The 21777-nt window shown below is 41.8% G+C and overlaps 1 protein-coding gene and 1 pseudogene across 1 annotated transcript; one reads left to right on the forward strand and one right to left on the reverse strand.

Annotated features, from left to right (window-relative positions):
* Positions 1-457: 457 nt before the first annotated feature.
* Positions 458-2783, forward strand: LOC115684436 (ribosome production factor 2 homolog; the record flags this gene model as incomplete). The annotated part of the gene is made up of 6 exons (XM_030609166.2): positions 458-586; positions 714-920; positions 1550-1795; positions 1878-2120; positions 2217-2282; positions 2516-2783. Coding segments are annotated over 6 exons (1011 nt in total), but the record flags the coding sequence as incomplete, so codon positions are not given.
* A 1649-nt stretch (positions 2784-4432) lies between these two features.
* Positions 4433-8895, reverse strand: LOC115684435 (heat stress transcription factor A-3-like; annotated as a pseudogene).
* Between the last annotated feature and the right edge of the window lie 12882 nt (positions 8896-21777).

Here is a 21777-nt window from a genome sequence, read left to right on the forward strand (position 1 = left end):
TACACGAGGACCAATAGTGCCGTTATCTCTTATTCACAAATCTCGGGATAATAAAAAAATATGAAATGAACCATTAAAGTTCACGAACCTTATAAGTTATATGCCGTGTTTAAGTGGAAACATTTGAGGTTCGTTTCTTTAATGAGATTTGGAAATTTATAGTGAGAAATATTTTTTAGCAAAAAAAAAAATTCAAAAAACCTCAAGAAAAAGATCCGAGCCTCTTTCAATCTTCTTTTTCCGGGCCGCGCTACAGACGAGGGCGAGGAAAAACCGACAGGCCGGGCCGAGAAAGCCCTCTACGCTCTTCCAGCCCAGTGGGCCAGAATGGGCCGGGCCTAGACACGACCCAACAGGCCCATTGGGTCGGGTCCCCAGCCGGGTTTGAGGACCCGGATCCACACGCTCTTCTTCCTCCACGCAAAACCCTAGCAGCTGCTGCTGCTTCTGCTGGCTTCCGCTGCTTCTGCTTCTGCTTCCTGCTTCCGCTTCCCGTGCTTCTTCTTCTTCCTTATTGTCGCAGGTAACCACGATGAGGATGAAGGGAAGAATCAGGCGAGAGCTCGAGAAGCGCGCTCCGAAGCTCGTGAGTCCCCCCCCCCCCCCGGCCCCGAGCAGCAGCTCTTCCTCTCGTTCTCGGATTTTTTCTTTTACTATGTTTCATGGGTCCGAACCGAACCGACATGGTTTTCTGTTGGGCGACGATGTCGTAGGTTGAAACTGGGAAGAAGAAGACGCTGATATTGCAAGGCACGAAGACCAGCGGGTTGCTGAACACCGTGCTGACCGAAATCTACCGCCTGAAGAAGGAGAGCTCGGTGAGGTACACGCGAAGGAACGACGGCGTTAGGCCGTTCGAGAGCGGCGGGGAGACTTCCTTGGAGTTCTTCTCTCAGAAGACCGATTGCGGCATGTTTGTGGTGAGTTCGGACTCTGGCGCCGGGGGTTCGAAATCGTTTGGTCTCTCTTCTTTTTGTCTAGCCGAATTGAAGCGCGAAGCAATTGGAATATTCGAGCCTTGCGCATGCGCATGATGGATTGTTCTGATTTTCTAGTCCTAATTAGCTGTTTATACGGAGATTTGGGAGTTCGATGAATGTTTCTCCATTGCTTTTTTAAACAGTAGAAGTCGCTTCCTTGAATATAAGCTCTGCGGCTTCCTTTCTCTTGATTGGACATCACAGCCCACCTTACGTTTTTTGATTGATTGGTGTCATTGTGCAATAGCAAGTCTGATTCTAATGAACAATAGCTTGATGATGTGCAAAAGTTGCTGGTCGATTTTAGCTATTTATCTGCTCTGTTGGTTGCACATTCTTGCTTTGTCGAACAAGAAGCGACTAATGTCTGAAATATATCTCGGATTTCTCAGTAGGTCAATTGGGCTTGGCCATTTCTAATTTTTTAATAGCTGGTATTAGGAAGTTAAGATGCTTTATGCATTTGGTATGAAATTGCGAGCGTGCTTTGCTCTGTTCTGGAAAAGAGATTGCTATAGACGGATCATTCTTCTGAAAGGATGGTGTTTAGTGGCTTTCTTTGACCGCAGTTTGGCTCTCACTCCAAGAAGCGGCCAGACAATCTCATTCTAGGGCAAATGTATGACCATCACATCTACAACCTTGTCGAAGTTGGGGTTCAAAATTTCAAATCTATGGAGTCTTTTGTATATGATAAGAAGCTGGCTCCGAAGATGGGTTCTAAACCTTTTATTGCATTTATTGGAGAAGGATTTGAGAGCATTGAAGGATTGAAGCATTTGAAGGAAGTTCTACTCGATTTGTTTCGAGGAGAGGTGGCTATAATATCTTTGAAGTTTTTTCTTTCTAAATTCAGTAGAGATGTTGTCAATAAGATTTAACATGTTAATTATGCAGGTTGTGGAGAATTTGAATCTTGCCGGCATAGACCGTGCTTATGTTTGCACAGCTCTATCTTCTGATCGGGTCTTCTTCACGCATTGTGCTTTGCGACTTAAGAAGTCTGGCACGATTGTTCCAAAGATGGAACTGGTGGAAGTTGGTCCATCGATGGACTTGGTATTACGTAGGCACCGGCCTCCTAATGACAGTTTAAGAAAGGAGGCCACGAAAACAGCTGCAGACAAGCCTAAAAAGAAGGTTGGCTAATCACATGTTCTTCTCAAGTTTTATCTCCTTTATTATTTTCTAGAGGAATGAACCGACATGATGGTCTTGGATGTACTATCTTTGCAGGAAAAGAATGTTAGCCGGGATGTTATACAAGGGAAGATCGGGAAGGTTTATATTCCTGATCAACAGGTGAGTGCTTCTATCATATTATTGAGTTTTATAATGGTCGTATGGAACTACCATCCTATATTACCCCCTTGCATCCCCACTCTTTCCTGTATTGCTTCCTTATGCTCAATGTAAAAGAAGAAACGGAAGTAGAACAAAGAGGAAGAACTAGAAAAAACAGAGTTTAGGGCACTTAGATATCCCTCACTTTCCTGTTGTGGTATAATTGTGTTTGTAAATATTCTTTTTTGTAGCTTGGAGACATGAATCTGCCTAATAAAGCAAAAGGAGTGAAGAGAGAGCGCCGCGAAGCAAAAATGAACAAACAAGCAAATGGACACGCATCAAAAAAGCGGAAGGGAGGCTCTGACTAATTTGTTTTGCATTTTTGTCTGTAGTTGCCTTGTGGCGATCATTTTTGTTTTAGTCCCATGCCATTAAAAGAGGCGCCTGCAATTTTGTTCTCTGTATTAGATGATTATCAAATGGGTTATGTCGATTGAATCGTCCTGTCCGCGACCAGATTCTTTTTCTACTCTTATACAATACATTTCTTTTTCATGGCGCTTCATGTGCCTTCAGCAAATTCCTTTATCCACTCAAGCGAAGAGAGGTAGGTGGCATGCCCTTTACCTTTATGTTTACATCACCTCCCAAAATGGGATGCATGTTTTTCATCCTCCATGTTAGTAGATTGGGGTATTAGCAACTGTAGCCAGTACTACATTTCCTAGCCCCGAGTCATTGGCAATGTATGGCAAGGTGCTCAATGCAAGTACATGATGTTGCATTTGGGACTTGATGTGAATTCTTCTTTGGGTTGTAGCTGTAGATGTCGTTGCATGAATCGTTCGACCAGGAGGCTAGTTCATCTCTTGGTGTGAGATAACTTTGTATGCACACGGCAGGTTATCTCGATTAATAGCTTGCTCATGCTCTGTTGCCGTCTTGTGAGCAGCCACGCCAGTGGCAAACAGACGAACGCAATTGAGCCTGAAGAAATTGTGTTGCCGCAACTTGTCTTCATCCTAAAGTTCCAAGAACGGATCAATGCCATGTACTACTTTCTGAGCGCTTTCAGCATTCTTTGCATTGCTTTAGCTGGGAAAATTTCCGACCAAAAAGGTGAACTTTGAAATATGCCATGTGAGTTGTTCTACCTGCACATTTGATTGAAAATGAGTGCGAAAATTTAGGATTTGGAGACGGGCATTTTTGAAAAAAAAAATCACATTTTTGTAACTAAGGATACAAGGATGATTGATATGTAAGTAAAAAGTAGTCTTCAAAGTGTATTTGATTTTTTTTCATGAATAGAGGTACGTAAGTAGTCAATGGGTGAAATGCGAGGTAATCTTTTCGATATTTTCCTAATAAAAAAGTGTAGCTACCGATTAGACGTGACGAACTTCATAAAATGAAAATGGATTTAAATAGATATTTATTAGTAGATATAACCAAACATTGCTTTTACTTAAGAAACGTTTAAATAAAAAAAACACAAATTAAATGATTTCATTGTTTATAGGGAATGGATTCTTCTATCTATTTCACGTGTTAGCATAGGTGGAAGTTGAGGCAATTTTAGTTCAAATTTCTTACAAGAACATCGCACACCTTCTTACTTCCTATTTATACAATTTCCCCAACTTAAAAATCACTTTTTTGTATTGTTATTGTCCCAACGTGCTACCTCGCCATGTTCCAAACACTGCTATGAAAACTGCTAAGAACGGTGGCGTTTGACCCCTGCGAAAGACAGGTATATTCTGTATTTTCTTCGATGGTATCTGAGTTGTCAAATACGTGAGCCTGAAACCCACCTGATCTAACAGCGCTCCAAGATGAGATTAGGAGTAACTTGCTACCATCAGCCTCAATAGCTTTATAACTGGCTTGAGAATCAACTACTAGTGGATCAGTAAGAAGGCAAGTCCAAATAAATTTATATCGAATATAGTGAGTATGCAGACTGCGTTTTTCGGTCTCCGTCGAGCTACACAAAAATATGCATCTAAACAATGGTGGGCATGTAAACTGTAAAGTGCCATACTCAAAGGTGGACCAAATAGGTATGATCTTCATTGATGCAGCTGCACTTACACAGTAACACATGATTCTGATCAGGAAATTTGTCTAGATTGAAAGATCATCTTCATCAGAACCTGCACAAAGAGAATACAAGCTTGCTCACATAAGCTCGGAAAACGAGTTCACTGGAAGAAAGAATCGCAGGGAGCATGGAGACTTCTGTTAGTTCGTATGTTAGTAGGGAATTTATAAAAAAGAAGAATGCAGAACAAAGCGCTTTCTTGCCAAAATAATTCAAGAAAAACACAGCATATAAAAATAATTACCTCTAATAGCAACACTGTGAGACGGTAAAAGTCAAATGAAAGTTACAAACTACCTTCAGAAGCCAACCTTCCTTTTCTTTCCATGTGACCATCCTAGCAGTAAACAAACTTTCTCAAACAAACTTTCAATAGTTCCCAAGTAAAGAAATGTTCCTACGACGGTTTCCTCTGTTGTGGGTCCAACATAGTCATGTTCGAATTACAAGAGTCGACTCAGAAAGTTTGATTTGCAGTTAGCACGTCATCATAGCAAGTTGGGGCACAACAGAATCACTTCTTTATATATGTTAACCTCACAAAAATCTGTATGTAGGATCTTGGTTTGGATCTCATATTATGTCATTGCCAACCAAATAACCAACTGATACTCCCTTTGAATTGGCTAGAATTGTACCTTCAGATGGATTTTTGTGAGCTAATGGATTCATTTGACATAGTTGGATATATATAATATTGCAACCTTTCGAAGAGCTATTTATTCAGTTTGTCGCCTCTCAAATTCCCTCGAGCCTACTTCCATTCAGTCAGTTTCGATGACGTATCAGCTAATGTGACTTCTTGGTTACTACAGCCTATCTAGTCTCCATCAAGTTGAGGAATATTTGTTCAGATAACACAGACTATTGGCCAAGCCAGCATTCTCTTGTATGTCTGAACAATTCTCTGTTTGGTTGGCTAATCTCAGCATCTCGCTATGAGGTCTTCCATCTCATTTCAGTTGCCTATCCAGTAAAAAGTATTTCAGATATGAAATGGGGGCTCTTTCAATCACCATAATCAACTATTGCAGAGTCTAGATACGGTTAGAACTGGAAAGAGCAATCACCTCTCGTGTCATATGAAAGTACCATGAACACTTGTATCCAAGTGCCCAGTTGATAAAACTGCCTCAATGATCAAATTTCAGTGGGTGAAAAAGGGGTGCCAGTATGTCACATCACCACAGAAGACTGATCTTGTAAATCGGGGCAAAGGATCAAGTGGCGTGAAGAAGATCAACTCACAAAGTTCGTGAACCATTACCGCGCAGTCCAGGTTCAGAAAAAGCAACCAAACTCCCACGGAAGTGTCCATCTCCATCCAAGTTCAGGTACCTGCAATTTTCACGACTTAGAAGAAAAGGACATTGTGAGCTAAGGAAACCCCTGCAACTCCAGTGCAGCTCATAAGGACATAAACTTATGTAAGAGAATCAGCTGAACCAGAAACCTTGCAGAGAACCAAGACTCGAATCAAGAAAGAATGGAAGCTTTTACTAATCAATAACTGTCTATACTTTTCATCTAGGAGCATAGAAGCCATCAACTAACAATTACTAAAATCCATGTAGTCATCAATTGGCAACACCAAGTGCAACCTATGGATCCATTTTACTATGCATATCATCTTTATGCTGGCCAGCTCGACCCTCACGCTTGTCATAGGTTGATTCATCAGCCGGCCACTTATCAATGTCTGAACGGCCAGAAGCTTGCATTGATCCTAAATCCCATGTATCAGATAGCCCACCAGTAACTCCCACTTCCAGTGCATCATATTGAGCAAGATTACCCCATACCACACCGCTAGAACTAGACATACCAGCACTCACATCAAAACCCATGCCCCATACCTCCTCTTGCTTAATCATGCTTTCGAACCCCGATGAGAAATCTGGAAAGTTCTTCCTCTATGCCAAATCCTCTGGGAAAGAGACAAAGTACTGAGGAGTGAACTCTTGCCCTGGGCTCTCAGTGACACTCTTCCCCTTGAATTGAAGATCAGCTCCCAAGCTTGATGACCCCTCTCTGAGAAGATCCAGAGTTCTGAGATAGCCCTGTACAGATGCCATATCACGTGGCGCCGATGTTTCTCTTGACATGACATCCTCAACTTGAAGCGGAATGTTCTCTTCACCTAAACCTGTGCCAGTTGAAACTTCAGGGAGATGTTTAGGGCTTTTGACAGGAATAGGATTCAAAGTAGGAAATCCGGAAGATGCATCAAGAGTCCCTGTATCATGTCTGTACTTGACTATCTGCCCTTCCGTGGAGGGGACTGCTTCAACATCCTCTGGCTGGTGATGCTTGAGAAACTTCGGCCTCACCCTTGAAGGACCGATTTCTCTCTGTTCCTTCTTTTCCCTCAAGCGCGCTACAAAGGAGGGGTTGTGCAGCAATTTTGCCATGAATGAAACCATCTGCTTTTGTCTTTGCTCAGCAGCTTGAAGTCTCTGATTTACTGCTTCTGCATGATGAGCTGTTCCACGGTGCTGCTGCTGCAGTTCAACTACCTCCTGCATTAACATACTCTTCTCCTTCCTTAACATCTCCACTTCAACTTCCAACCCAGGTTTCGCCACTTCACTGGAAGGTCCAAAGTAGCTTCCAATCTGCTGTGTCTGGGGCGACTTGCGTCTCTGAATGTTCTTTAGAAGTTGCCTCTTCTCTCTCTGAAAAGCTTCATTAGCAAACTCCCATCTATCAGTGTCAATCTTGCGGAACCCCTGAACACATTATATGAAAATTCAAGAATGAGTAGGGAATGGAATGTGTAAAAATCACCAAAGGACCAAAAGGAGGAATTATAGTCTGTAAGTCTAGCATGCATCATTCATGCACACAAGCCGAAATGAACAGCCTTCCTAAACAGGAGAAGCTGCACTGCGGCACATAGAAAATCTTTTAGCTGCATAATCTGCATAAGGAATAAAATGTAACACATCATGGGAACCTATACATTGACCGATTACCAACAATATACCAAAACCTGAGAATTTCTACCTGCAGGAGATGAATGAAATCCCAGTTGCCGAGAAAACTTGTAGGAGACATTCTTTCATCAGGAGTAGCAAGACAGAAAACCAGCCTCAAAACTTAAGGATGAGTGAAGAAAGAAGCTTATTGCATGGTTTCATGTCTAGAAGCACCTAAAACTAGCAGCAAACCTAAGGGGGGAAGTCTGAAGGAAATACCATCAAACAAAACAGCATGTGGGAAGCATTACAAGAATTGCTAAACATCGAAAAGATGCGGCATAAGTTAAACATAATCTGTAAGAAAAGAACTAGCATCCAGACGATTAAAGAATTAGAAACATATGTAAACAAATTACTCATTAATTTTAAAGTCATTTACAAGCTCTCATTAGAGATTACACCATCAAGAATGCCTCCATTATACAGTAGAACTGCAACTACGTCAATGTTTACGGAACCTGATTTACAACAAAGTCGAGCAGGAAACAAAGGCAAAGGCACAGCGGTACAGCAAAAATAAAAAAGAAATACAACAAAATACAAAAGCTAAAAAAGGCAGAGTAAAAAAAAGCATTTACAAAGAGAGAACAGCAGCCAAGAGAGGCCGTGTTCCAGCAAATACCCACAAAAGTATTTAGCTGCCGAACAAAACTGGAAAAATTGTTGTGCTTGAAATTCCGTGGGAGTATAATCCTGGCAAATTCGACGGGGTCCCACACCACGAAGCTCTCCCCGATCGACCCCCATGATATAATCGGATCCAACGATCGGTCATCGACCAAATCGAAGGTCTTCGAAAGAAACGGCGGGACTGGAGTACCCTGCAGGCACTCCAGAGGCTGAGGAGCACCGACAGCAGTCTCCATGTCACCGCCTCTCACCGGAAATCCCGCCTCCTCTGTTTCTGCTGCACTAGTACTAAACGGAGGCCCAACAGGGGTTGTTTCGAAAAAAGGTTCCGGTTTTGACTCGAACAAGTCGAACGACGAGGACGGGTTCAGAGGGGAGAATGCCTCGAAACTCCACGAGAGGCGAAAGAGACCCGGAGAAGCCAATGTTCTCCATATCGAAGAACGACCCAGAAGGCAATGCCTCCGAACCCATCATGTTAAGAACAACTGTCAACGGACGACAGCGTTCGGGACTCCAACGCAGCCGACGACGATGACCCAGCACCAGCAGGAGCCTTGCCTTTACCTCCTCCTCCTCCTCGGTCAGAAGAACCAGGAGAAGGTTCCGGGCATCGCTCGTCTTCTGGGTTCATTGCCTTTTTTCACCCTTTGTCAGCGAGAAGCGCGAGAGAATGTGCGTGACGGAGAGACGAAAATGGTCGGCGAGCGGAGCGTGCAGGGGAGCTCATGTGGGTATGGGGGGGGGGCTCATGCCGACAAGGTGCTCGGGCAAAATCCCAGGAGAGAAACAGTAAGGCGGTGAAGGGAAGCTGAATCTGGGGAGAGCTTCCAGGTAGTTACGACCGTTAGGATTTGTGTGTATCTTTGTCCCTGTTCGTGTCTGTGTTTTGTGTTTTCTCGTGTGGTGTCGGAGCGAGGTGGGTGCAAGAGGACCAGTTGGCGCCTGGAGAAGATATTTTTTGTCCAGGTGGGTTTTTTCTTTATTATTATTTTTATCTCTTTTCCTTTTTTTTTTTCTGGATGGTGATTCATATTGACAGGTGTTCCTGATACGTTAATTAAGTCCGATAAGGGTTAATACAGCGGAAAATCCCGAACCTGTATACCCGTGACAGATTTATCCCAAACTAATCTTTTTATTACGAAAAATCCCAGACCGGTACACCCGTGATAAATTTACCCCAAATTAATTTTTTGACCACGAAAAATCCCAGACCGGTATATTTGTGATAAATTTACCCTCCATTAAATTGGATTAATACCACGAAAAATCACGAATGGATACGCTTGTGATAAACAGAGAGTAAAACTCCAAATTAGTCTGGCGACGGCGAGGTCGAGCCTCGCCTTGGCTAGTCGCCCAGATCTAGCAAGGCTGACCTCGCCGTCGCTACTTAGGCGATAGCGAGGTCGGCCTCGCCTTTGCTGGGCAAGGCTCGCCCTCGCCAGTGGCCGACAGGGGAGAGCTTCGCCAGAGGCCGGCGAGGTCGACCTAGCCGGCACTCGCCTCTGGCTGGTCTCCGGTCGCCGGACCGGTCAGAGGAAGAAGTTATAAAAAAATATTAAAAAATTAGAAAAAAAAAATTAAAAATTGACACGTCAGCGTTGGTCAGCGGCCACGTCAGCGCCGGCCGGCCAAATGAACTCAATTGGCAAGAAGTGAAAAGGTTTAGGACTGAATTGACAAACTTAAAAGATTTATAACTGAATTGGCAAAAATGCAATAGGTTTAGGACTTTTTGGACAATTTTCCCGATAACAGCTCTAATGGTCAAGGAGAACAGACTGACGGCTCTTTGACTGTGATAGCTTCCAATGGACATCTTCGAAGATTGGAAGTTTATTCAAACAGATCAAAGTGGACTGTAAAGATCGGCAAAGTCAAGGACTCTCTGTGTGCATCGAATGTTCTAGCTTTCCTTCGAGGAAAAATGAGTGATTTCCAATTGCAAATCTCTGTTGATAGCGTGTGAATACTTGTAATCCGGAAAGAGAGTGATACAGTGTTGTGAGAGGTGCTTAAGAAAGCGACCACTGAAGTATCGCGTAAAACTAGAACTCCTTAAAAGCTGTAAAATCTTAAGGAACATAATGAATTTGAGCCTTGTTGAGGCTGTGAGAGCTGAGAGATTGGAGTAAGCCAAGTCGAAGGTCAAACTACAATAAATCTGCTTTGCATCATCTCTTCCATCTCCTTAACTCCTTTAACATCTGCTTGATAGAAGATATTCTATTTCTGCATGATCATTTTCACATAACGCATTTTACACGCCTTTCACAAAGTTCTTACTTTCCAAGATTATTCAATTCACCCCTCTTGGTTGTCACGCTTAGTCATTTCACATAGTTGTGTGGTAACTAACTATTAATATTCATATTATTGATAAAATTATTGTTTATGCCTTCCACGCAACGTATGGCAGTCGACACCTAGCAAATATATTATAACCAGCTCTTGGTAAAGGATTGTTTCTAAGAGCGACGCATAAGACTCTAATATTTTATGTGGTTAATCCTTTCTCCTTACAAAGAGTATTTTTGTTGCATTCTCCACTCATTTTGCTTCTAACTAAGATTCTTGTTTTGCCTTTTAATGAGTTCCGATGTTGCAAGTTTCCCGTCCTCGAAAATTCTAACATCTTTCCATAACTCTTTCTATTAAGTATCTCCTCAGGACATTTTCATTACATCGTCTCGATTTTACAGTTACGCTATTCACTTATATAAAATTTCCCAATGTCACATAACAACTATAATTATAAATTTTATAACGATCACCAAGTTACAATAATACTTAACACGAACTAAGAATCCCTCCTCTATTTCATTTGAAAGGAGGAGATTCATAAGAAATACGATGAAAATTAAACTGATAATTTATACTAAAATACATATTTCAGTTTTACACGTAGGTGTGCTACTAGTGATATGATAGATAGATGTATAGATATTAATAGATACCTTCCTTGGTACTTATGTACTCTGCTCTTTCAAGTATTTTGCAAAACAACCATTAAGTTTCTTCAAGTTTCCTCAAGTTCCAAGAGCCCAATTTCATTGAGAGAAATGTGGACTAAAGTTGGAGCCCATGCCTCATATATTACTAGCAATATGGCCCAAATTGGGAGCAAAAACCGTATATGATAAAGTGGTGGGCTTCTTGACCCGTGGCATTTGAATTGCCTTCACAATGTTTAGGCAGAAATGATCCAGATCTTTGCTTTTGTACATATAAAAGAGGAAATGCCAAGAACCCTCGTCAAATTTCATTCCCTTTACCACTTTCTCTCCGTTGCTTTTCAAAACACCACTTATCGTCCTCTAGCAAAATCGCATTGCTAAGACGACCAAATTGCCGCCGCTCTTTAAAAAATTCCGTTGCTCCAAAGTATCTCACAAATCCTAGCTTCCATCACCCGCAAACCCTCGCCTCTTTCACCACCCACCACCGTCTACCGCTGCCATCCGGATGGCGAGTGCAATGGCGAAAGGATTCGGCAGGAGCCGGTGGTGGGCAACTGAGCTTAGAGTTTGGTGGTTGCGTTTCGGGTTTGGACGCGGTAGGAAGTACGAGAATAAGTGGTCATAGGATGAAATGTGGGTAAGGTTTATGGTGATTCCCTTGTATAGAAAGATCTGAAATGATCTTTACTCCTCAAACGAAGGACCGCAATAGAAATGAACATAATTAGCCAGAGTGGAAAGAAATGCAATTTTTCAACTACATCATCCCAACTAGTTTAAAATACAACCATAGGATGGATAGCAAATGTAATTAAGAGTCAGCACATTTTCTAATAGTTTAAACTTTTAGGACACATTGTCATCTAATATATCTTTAAAACAGAGGTCCAGAGTCAATAGTCTCAAAACTCTTATCGTTTTTACTAAGCCCATTAATCTTGTCATCTTGAGGTTTGTCTAGTTGACAAGATTTTAATTTCATTGTATACTTTGCTGACGTGACTCGGCTTATGCTGAAAAAGAGCTATGTCGCTTTGGTGCGCAGTTTTTGGACCACTAGACACTTGGTGAGATAGTGAGAGGACTTGCCATCTTGGACCAATGAATTGTGATTGTTATTGCGCGAAAATCTTTCCATAGTCTTAGATCATAATGTTTTGTGACGTGTTTGAGACTTGACATCGTATTTTGGTGTATTAGCATGAACAATTATACAACCAGGCCACCACCATCGGTGATAAGTGTTATGCTCTTGATATAATGGCATGAACAAAGCAAAATCTGTAGCAGAGTATCTCATCAGGGTAAACTTCAGATATAGAAATGTATCTAAACGAGAATGTGGCATGGACAGATCCATGCATTTCAGAGCTGTCAACGTTTTACAATGCATTTGCAAAGATTGAACTAGCCATACTTTGAAATTTTTGGGGATTCATGACTTCCTGTCCCAGAATCTTACACACTCAATGTTCAGATCATTCAGATCTCTCTCTCTCTCTCTCTCTCTCTCTCTCTCTGAGTCAGAAAAGTGAACTCATGCTCCTCATTTAGTGCAGGATTCACAGGTGATGCCACTTCAAAAGGTCCTTAAGTGGACCAAGAAATTCAGAGAGTGAGGAAGGAATCATTGAATTGATGAAAGGGAGAGCCCCACCTTTGACTGCCCACCCTTTTGCTAATTCCAACACACCCTCTTTCTCTCTCTCCCTAAACACTCTCGCTTTGGAAAAAAACTCCAATTTGCTCCAACTTTTCAAAAAGCTAGGAAGAAAACCCTGGCCCACATGTGATTACCACACCACTTTATGGTTCACGTATATTTTTCTGGAAATGTGGGCAAAATGACTTGAAATGAGTGGCAAAATAATATGGAAGCTAATCATGTTCATCACTAACTCTGTTGCTTTTTCTCTTTCCCCTGTTCTCTTTTCTCTTTTCTTATTTGATTTCATCATGGGATTGGAGTCTCTCTCCCATGGACAACTTGGCCAATGGACACCTTCATCACCAATCAACAGTGGAAAGTCACCCCAATCCTCATCCACATCATCCCACATCCCACTTCACATTGAAAACTGACCCCAGCATTTCCTCTCTCTCTCTCTTTCTCTCCTCAAAATGATAATGAATTTGTCATTTTTGGGATCTCAGCTGAAAACAAAACTGAGTGAGTGGGTTATGCCACTTCTTTTCCAGTTGCTTTTTGGAATGTGATTTGAGTGCACTTTCATGTTGGAATGTGCCAAAGTTTGGCTGAGTGGGATAGCAGCTGAGAACATCTTGCCTCTGGCTTGATATTACAGTAACTTGGAGCACTGCAAATTTGAAACTCTACAGTTGTATTTAGCCCCTACAGGGCTCTCGTTTCTCATACACGTACAGTTACTAGGGTTTTAGGATTTAGATGTGCAACCTTATTTTTGCCATCAGTCTTCAGTAATTTCCTTATAGAGATCACACTTGGGCAGCTGTTTTTCCACTGTGAGATTCATCTTCTCTCCCATTTCCTCTTCTACTGGCACGAGATAAGTATAGAACTCGCGGCGATTCCTCTTTCTGAGTAATATCATGCGTACAAAGCACTTATAAAGGCCAATACGTAAAATGCTATGTGTTAGATCGATAATGACTTCTCGCGGTAGTACGGCATGAATTCATGGAGAAACAGATCGTTATGGACAACGTGCGATTTTGCATACTAGTTTTCATATACACTTTGTGTGCCTCACATTACTCCTTTTCCTTTTGTACTGATCATGCTTCAACTTCAGTACATCAACTTAACGTGTGCATGTGCTGTTCTTTCCTCTTCCATATTATGTACCTCCATGCAAATGAACTCGATCGAACTCTTCTGCTTCGGTACTCCGCTAGGTACGAAGAACGTCGCACTTTGTTTGACATAATTCAATGACTTGAATGATCCGAGTTTTCAGGAAATCATGAAAAGATCGATAAGAGAGAGCAGATGATCAAGGCTTATCTAGGGTTTCGTGTATGGCCCTTGGAAGCATGATCCGCCGTGAGTCAGATAAAAGAAGAAACGAGGGAAGGATAATTAGACACGGGATATTCGATTCGAGTAAAAAACTGCTCATTCCAATATGTAGGTGCATGATCCCATCATCGCACCGCAACATCATGACGTGCCATAAGACACAAAGAGTCTCTCCGCATGACTCGTGAGGTAACAAATGCTCCACGCCAACTCAAACTTACGACCTCACGAAAAATAGCGTGATATTAGACACTTCTGCAAAACGTCGGTCATCACACCACGACATCGTGAAGAGATGAAACCAAATGATTCCTCGAGAGCATTTTGTCCCCGTAGCAAATTTGGTTGTTTTCTGTTGGGTAAGAAGAGGACAATAGAGGCTGCAATTATCTTATCGGAGGACTATTTCCGATTTGGAATATGCTCTTACAGTCGAACCCCAACTCTGAGTGGCCTCGCCCAAAAAAGAAGAAAAGAGAGAACAAAATAGAATCGATGATCGAAGTTTCAACTTGAAACATTAGTTTAAGACATGGACAAGACAAGGGCTATTGTCATTTTCCCTGTCTACATCACCGGCCAAAGGGCTCGTACATGTATGTCCAAAAAGTGAAATCTGAGTCATTAGAATTGAGGCCAAAGTATGACTCGAATTGCTTTTGAGAAATAGGAAATGGACATGCATTGTCGGGGGGATGATTAGATAAAAGATCTGACATGACGGCTACGGTACCCCCTCTAATTATTGTTGTTCATTGCAGGCTCAACTAACTTTGAGTTCAATTTTAATTCTCTCTCAAATTTTTTTTTGATCCACAAAAGATCACAAAGTTTCACTATAGTATCAAATCTGTCCCTACTTAAAAAAACAATCATCACTAATTTCTTCGAAATTATTAATATCTTGGCCAATTAGAGGTTCGTTGGCACATGGGATTGGATAACTCGTGTCATGAAAAGCGCTCCAAACATAGGCAAGGACTCGACCCAAAAATTCCGATGGATGGCCCGAACATGAGAATGCACAAAACTTGAGATCAAGCCTTGCCTTGCATCTCCTCAGCACGTAATTGTAATAAAAAGAAGTACTTAAATAATAGATTCTGTTAACGAGTACCTTCTCGACACTTATTAAACGATCAATTATATAAGTTTTAGTACATTGACTACTCTCATGTTATGTCGATTTAGTTTTCTGAGAGAAATTATAGTGTAAATCCTAAAACTTGTCAATTTCACGTGCTTGAATCCTAAAACTTTCAATTCGTACATTTAGGTCATAAAATTTGTTCAGTTCATACACTTCACTTTTCAATCTACAAAAATGCACAAGTGAGTCTTTTTATTATTTTTTTCCAATCTTATGTGGCATTTGAACACAAAATGACGTTGTTTTGTCCGCCATATCAAAAAATATTAAAAATAATGAAAAGAAGGATGGGCCAATGGGGCCTAAACAAGGGGACCCGGCGGCGGCGGCCACCCTTACGTTTGTTTCTTTCTTTCTTTTTTCAATTACTTGATTTGATTTGATTTGATTTTCATATAGTTTTCTATTTAATTTTCTTATGCGGATTCACAAAGCGGCATTGTTTTGGGTCCAACTATTAAGAAATATTTTTAAAAAACACGTAAGGTTAAAAATTTCAAAAAAAAAAGGTCACATGCGCATGTCCATCCGCTTACAATTAAACTGATTGGACATGGACGAGAGTCACAAATTTTTATGACTTAAAATTCACAAAATGATAGTTCTAGGACTAAAGTGCGCGAAGTTAACTAGTGTCAGGATTCGCACCGCAATGATCCCATATTTTAAACACTAAACTTCTCATTTATCTTGCCATTAACACGACCCCAAAGTTTATCCAGCCATAAAGAGCTGTCACCGGAATTCGACTCGAATAAATCGATTAGGCGGCCTCGTTTTCCTTCGACCCCATAATCACGAACGCGAATGCCAAATACCACTTTTAGCTAAAATCGCATGCCGGTGATCTTCATAACTTGTAATAAGAGTAATCAAAGATATCTATCATGCTTTCTACTCCCGAATTGCACGTACTGTTGCACGCCTTCCGATCGTGAGCCGAACCCCCGTGTCGCCGAGCGACTACATTCCGGGTCGGCACGGGACCTTCGAAAGTCGACCATTCACTGACTCGTTCTTCACCGATTCTATGATTTCTGTCAGTCCCCCCTATCTTCTGTCCTCCTCCCAATTTGACCCCTTCTGCATTCCATCATACAGTCGTACGATCCACACGCGCGCGCACACTCGGATCTTGTCGTAAGCCATTCTATTTTATGCTATATAATTTAAAAACCATCTATTAACCCGAAAAAAAAATACCCGCTGTTTTTTCCCGTTATATTCGTAGAGCGACCGGCCCTACACACGCTTTCTGTCATCGTTTGTGTTTTCGCGCGATTATAGCGCGCATTGTGGCGTAACACAAATTGTACACGGGCGAGATCTCATACAAAGAAAATTATACAAGTAGTCGCTGAACTTTGACCAAATATAACAATGTGGTTCCTGAACTTTTAAATTGTTCAATGTGGTCCCTGAACTTTAGTCAAATGTGCAATGTGATCTCCAAAAATTCGAGAATTGCGTTGCACATTTTGTGCCATTATCCCCCTCGTATATATGTTAAATTGAAAGAGTGAATAGTTGTAATAAATGCTTTTTCTTAGTGCATGCTTGATATTTTATTTTATTAACACGGCCCCAAATTTTCTGTCATCGTTTATGTTTTCGCGCATTGTGGCGTAACACAAATTGTACACGGGCGAGATCTCATACAAAGAAAATGACACAAGTAGTCACTGAACTCTGGTCAAATGTAACAATGTGGTTCCTGAATTTTTTAATTATTCAATGTAGTTCCTGAACTTTAGTCAAATGTGTAATGTGGTCTCTAAACTTTTAATTGATCCAATGGGTACATGTTCAATTTAGTCACTTGACTGTATGAAAATATTCAATACTGTACAAGTTTAGGGCCTATATTGAACATGTACCAAAATTCATGTACTATATTAAACAAATTAAAATTTTAGGGACCACATTATATATTTAGCTAAAATTTAGAGACCATATTGAACAATTTAAAAATTCGGGAATCGCGTTGCACATTTTGTGTCATTATCCCCCTCATATATATGTTAAATTGAAAGAGTGAATAGTTGTAATAAATGCTTTTTCTTAAGAGTTAATACCACGAAAAATCCTAAACTGGTACACTGGTGACACATTTACCCCAAACTATTTTTTGACCATAAAAAACCCCAAACTGGTACACCTGTGACAATTTTACCCTGAACTATTTTTTTGACCACCAAAAACCCAAAATTGGTACACCTGTGACAATTTTACTCTGAACTTACCACAAAAAACCCCAAACTGGTACATATGTGACAATTTTACCCTGAATTAAAATTTTAATATTATTTTTTATTTTTTTCGAATTTTTATTTATTTTTTATTCTTTTCTTTTCTTTTTTTTTCATCTTCAAACTCTGGCCGGTCACCGGTCCGGCGATCGGCCAGAGGCGGAAGCCGGCGAGGGCCGCCCTCGCCGGCATCGGGCGAAGGCTGTCCTCGCCGGATCCGGCGACTGCGACCCTCGCCTGCGTCAGGCGAGGGCGGCCCTCGCCCGGACCTCGAGGTGAGGGCGGTCCTCGCCCGACGCAGTGAGGCGCCTCGCCGGATCCGGCGTCGGCCGCCCTCGCCGGATCCGGCGTCGGGCGGCCCTCGCCCGACGCCAAATCCGCGAGGCGACCCTCGCTGCGTCGGGCGAGGGCCGCCCTCGCTTGAGTCGGGCGAGGGTCGCCCTTGCCCTAAGTAGGCGAGGATGGCCCTCGCCTGCGTCGGGCGAGGGTCGCCCTCGCCGGATCTGGCGAGGGCGGCCCTCGTCGGCGACCGGCCAGAGGTTGAAGGTGAAGGAAAAAAAAAGAAAAGAAAAGAAAAGAAAAAAAAATTCAAAAAAATAAAAAAAATAATATTAAAAATCAGTTCGGGGTAAAATTGTCACATGTGTACCAATTTAGGGTTTTTTGTGGTATGTTTGGGGTAAAATTGTCACAGGTGTACCAGTTTGGGATTTTTTATGGTCAAAAAAGTAGTTTGAGGTAAATGTGTCACAAGTGTACCAGTTTAGGATTTTTCGTGGTATTAACCTTTTTCTTAATGCATGCTTGATATTTTATTTTATTATTTTTCTTTTCTTTTTTTCCGTTTCTGCTGAGCAATCAGTCTTTTGTCCTTATTCTCACAGAGCTGCCAACTGCCACCAAGGACTTTGTTACTTTTACCAGGCACGCGTGTCGACCCGCGAGAATGAAAAGTCTCTGTTGCCCCTCTGTTTGCGGCCCTTTTCGGTCCCACCTCGCCTCTGTCTCAGGGGCACTTTGGACCATTTCCACGCCGGGCAGAGGAAGGAGATTTTCTGTCTGTGCGAGCGACGTGAACGGTCGAAAATGAAAGGTGAATTTTGTCGGCTCGGAATTTGGTTTTCATGTCTACTTAAAGAAATATTTAATATTCATACGCCACAAAAAAATGATAAAAAAATAGAAAGAAGACAACGATAACTTGGCGTTTGCAATAAATACCAAATAATTCTTTTTTTGCTAAAAAAAATCCCACAAATGGTTATTCACACGTTAAATAGTGCACTCCTTGGTAAAAAACGAAGTCGAGCATTTATTTTTTATGTCTAATATCATCAAAAATCCTAAATCAGTATACTCGTGTCATATTTATTCTAGATTATTTTTTGTGCCGCAAAAACTCCAAACTAATACACCCGTGCAATATTTACGCCAAACTGATATATTCATGTTACATTTACCTTAAATTGTAGTATCTAAGATTTTTTAGGGTAAATACGACACCGATGCACCAGTTCGAGGGTAAATGTGGCACGGGGCGCCGGTTTGAAATTTTTTGTGACATAAAAATTAGTTTGAAATAAATGTGATGTGGGTACACCAATTTGGGGTAAATGTGGCATGAGTGTACTAGTTTCATAATTTTTGTGATAAAAAAATTAGTTTGCAGTAAATGTAATACAAACATACTAGTTTGGAGTTTTTGCTGATATTAACCCTAATTTTTTTAAACAAAATGCAATAACGCACGACATACCTATGCATTATAGAATGGATTACCGTGGCATCATCGAACTACGCAAGGGAAAAAAATCAACATCGCCGAGCCAAACGGGTGTTTTCGTTTTCAGAAACGACGTCCGTCCCCTTTCGACATTGCAACCGTACTCATTTGGTAGCACGAGAGCGTCCGAAAATCTCTCCATAGGTTCGATTCCCATCGATACGAGTGATTCAATTTCTTATAAAGATAAAAAAGAAAAAGAAAAAGAAATGACCTACATCAATCCTTGTTTTTCCGATCTCTTTTCCATAGCTCGAGGTAATTTTTTTAAAAGAAATTCTCCCGTTATATAAGATCTAAATAGACGAAAATGTTCACTTTTTTTTTTTTGTACGTATAATCTTTTGAAGGGGGGGGGGGGGAGGGAGACACGTAGGCGTTCGTAGATTCCTTGCCCAACCTACTCACTTTCCTTAATGCTACATAAGACCTACGGCGGTCAAACGAGGACCACGAGAAAGAAAAAAACACAAAAGAAAAGGGCCAAAAATGAGGTCGAATTATATACAAAATAAAATAAAAAAATCGCGCCGCGTGGGGCCCACGTGGGCCAATCGAATTGCGCCAAATATACGATAAAAAAAAGAAGAGCCCCTAGCGACCACGTTTTTTCCATATCCACGCTAACGTTTAGTAACCGAAGGAAAAAATGAAAAATGACCGGAAAAATGAACTCGATTCACGCGCTCCCGTGAAGCGCGTGTTGAGCCTCCCCCTAGCCAAATCGCTTGTTGGAAATGGTGATTGCGATTAGAGGGGATCGGTTCTAACGTGGGTCGGTGCCCGATTTAGAATCGGGTGACTCCTAGTTCCAAAAGACTGAAATCGGGAATCGAAGAGATCGATAACCGGGAAACGGTTTGTGTGAAAAAAAATCAAATTCTCATAATAAAATGCGAAAATTGCACTATCTCACTACGAGATATAAGTTGGTCGTGTAGTTGTGTCGTTATTTGTTCATGTTGAAATTTATGATTCGGCCCTTGACGGTACTTTCTATCTATAAAGAGGCTTCAAAACAGGTGTAGAACCTATTTAATCAAGGGATCGGTTTCCGAGTAAAATCCAGCAATTCCGCCATTGGAATTGGGAACTGAATGGATTACAGGCCGGTTCTGGTTCTCTCTAGAGCCGGCCTTAAGTCGGTCGGTCCAGGCTATATTCGATCCGGTTCTCTAGTTCAACTCGACCCAATGCTCACCCCTAATCACGATACTAGATACGGTCTCGAACACGAAAGAATGTTTTTTTTTCTCTTTTTTGGCTTTATGCGTTTCGAATAATTTAGCAATATTTCTCGAGAAATAATCACGAATATTAGAATACAGACGACTTTTCTTTTGCGTCCAAGGGATATCTTCAGTTCCCTTTGGTGTACCGACCGCATTATATTATATGGTATGTGCTGATTTGCAATTATTTGGTGCGACCCAATTTTTTTTTTTTTGGGGTAAGAAAGGACTTTTTCTTTATGATTAATGAGAAAATTTACGTGAGCATATTCACTCTTCTTGGTGCTGAATCTTTAACCAAAGTAGCAAAAAGATAGTAACTCCAAAATGGAATGAGCGTGCCTTCAAAAGTTTGAGCGCCAATTTACATTTTGGCTTACCCAAAAGAAACAGTCATATCGTCGCGAGGACTTTTTTTTTTTTTTTGGGTACGTAAAAGGGTTAAAGTCGGATACAAAAGTTAACATCGAGAATCTTCGGTCTCCTGTATTAAACGACCGAAAAACAATTCCGCGAAAAAAAAACTTTCATCTTTCGTCGTTCGCATTCGAGCGAGAAGAAATAGTCTTTTTACCGACGCGCGCGATCCAAAGAGGGACCTCTTCAGCGGTCCGATGCAAAAGACATAAACGCCGACTCGATAAATCGCCCCGGTCCCCGATTCATACGCGAGCCGGACATCCCGTGACAAGAGTCTGGGATACCCGGAACGGGGCTTCTCCGGAGAGACGGGCTATTCTGATCGGCCCTTCTCTCAGCTTCTTTCGCTCCTCTCCGGGAGGAGGAAGGCGACGAGAGGGGACCGGGGGGGAGGGAAGTCCCGACCCGACCGAGCTTACGCCGGAGGGCCGCCGTGCGGAACACGCGCCGCCGCTGAGAAAGTTGGGGCCGGAGGCCCCACCCCGTCCCCCTCTCCCCGCCCATCGGAAAGCTGTGTCGTTTAAAGCGGGAACAGATCTTGGCCCACCCCTCCTCTCCCCTCTCTCTCCCTGGGCCCCACCCCTCTTATTTTCTCTTTCTTTTTCCCTCCTTCCCGTCCATCCATTCATTCACACCCGGACGAGAAATTATATGACCCGATTTTTTTTGCGTGTCGAAATATTATATGTCTTGTTAAAAATACTTTCGGGTGTTTTTTTTTTTTTTCCGATCGAGAACGCCTAAAGTGTGTGCATCGCGCAAGAGATTCGGACCGAACGGAAACACGGCCTCGATCTATGAACCCGTCATACTTGTGGGTTTTCTCGAGCCGAGCTATAGGTCACGCTCGGTTTATAATTTGATACGTGTGGATGGATAGGGCTGTCATGCTTACGGAGTGGTTACCGAGACAACCGAGCAATTCGTTATTGCAAAAATTAGAGACCGAGCAATGAAAAGCGGACGGAATTGGTAAATCGACACTTATAAA

This window comes from Syzygium oleosum, unplaced genomic scaffold (assembly GCF_021117445.2).
Source record: "Syzygium oleosum isolate NSW1041296 unplaced genomic scaffold, Sole_v2.1 Sole_v2.14, whole genome shotgun sequence".
Lineage (NCBI taxonomy): Eukaryota > Viridiplantae > Streptophyta > Magnoliopsida > Myrtales > Myrtaceae > Syzygium > Syzygium oleosum.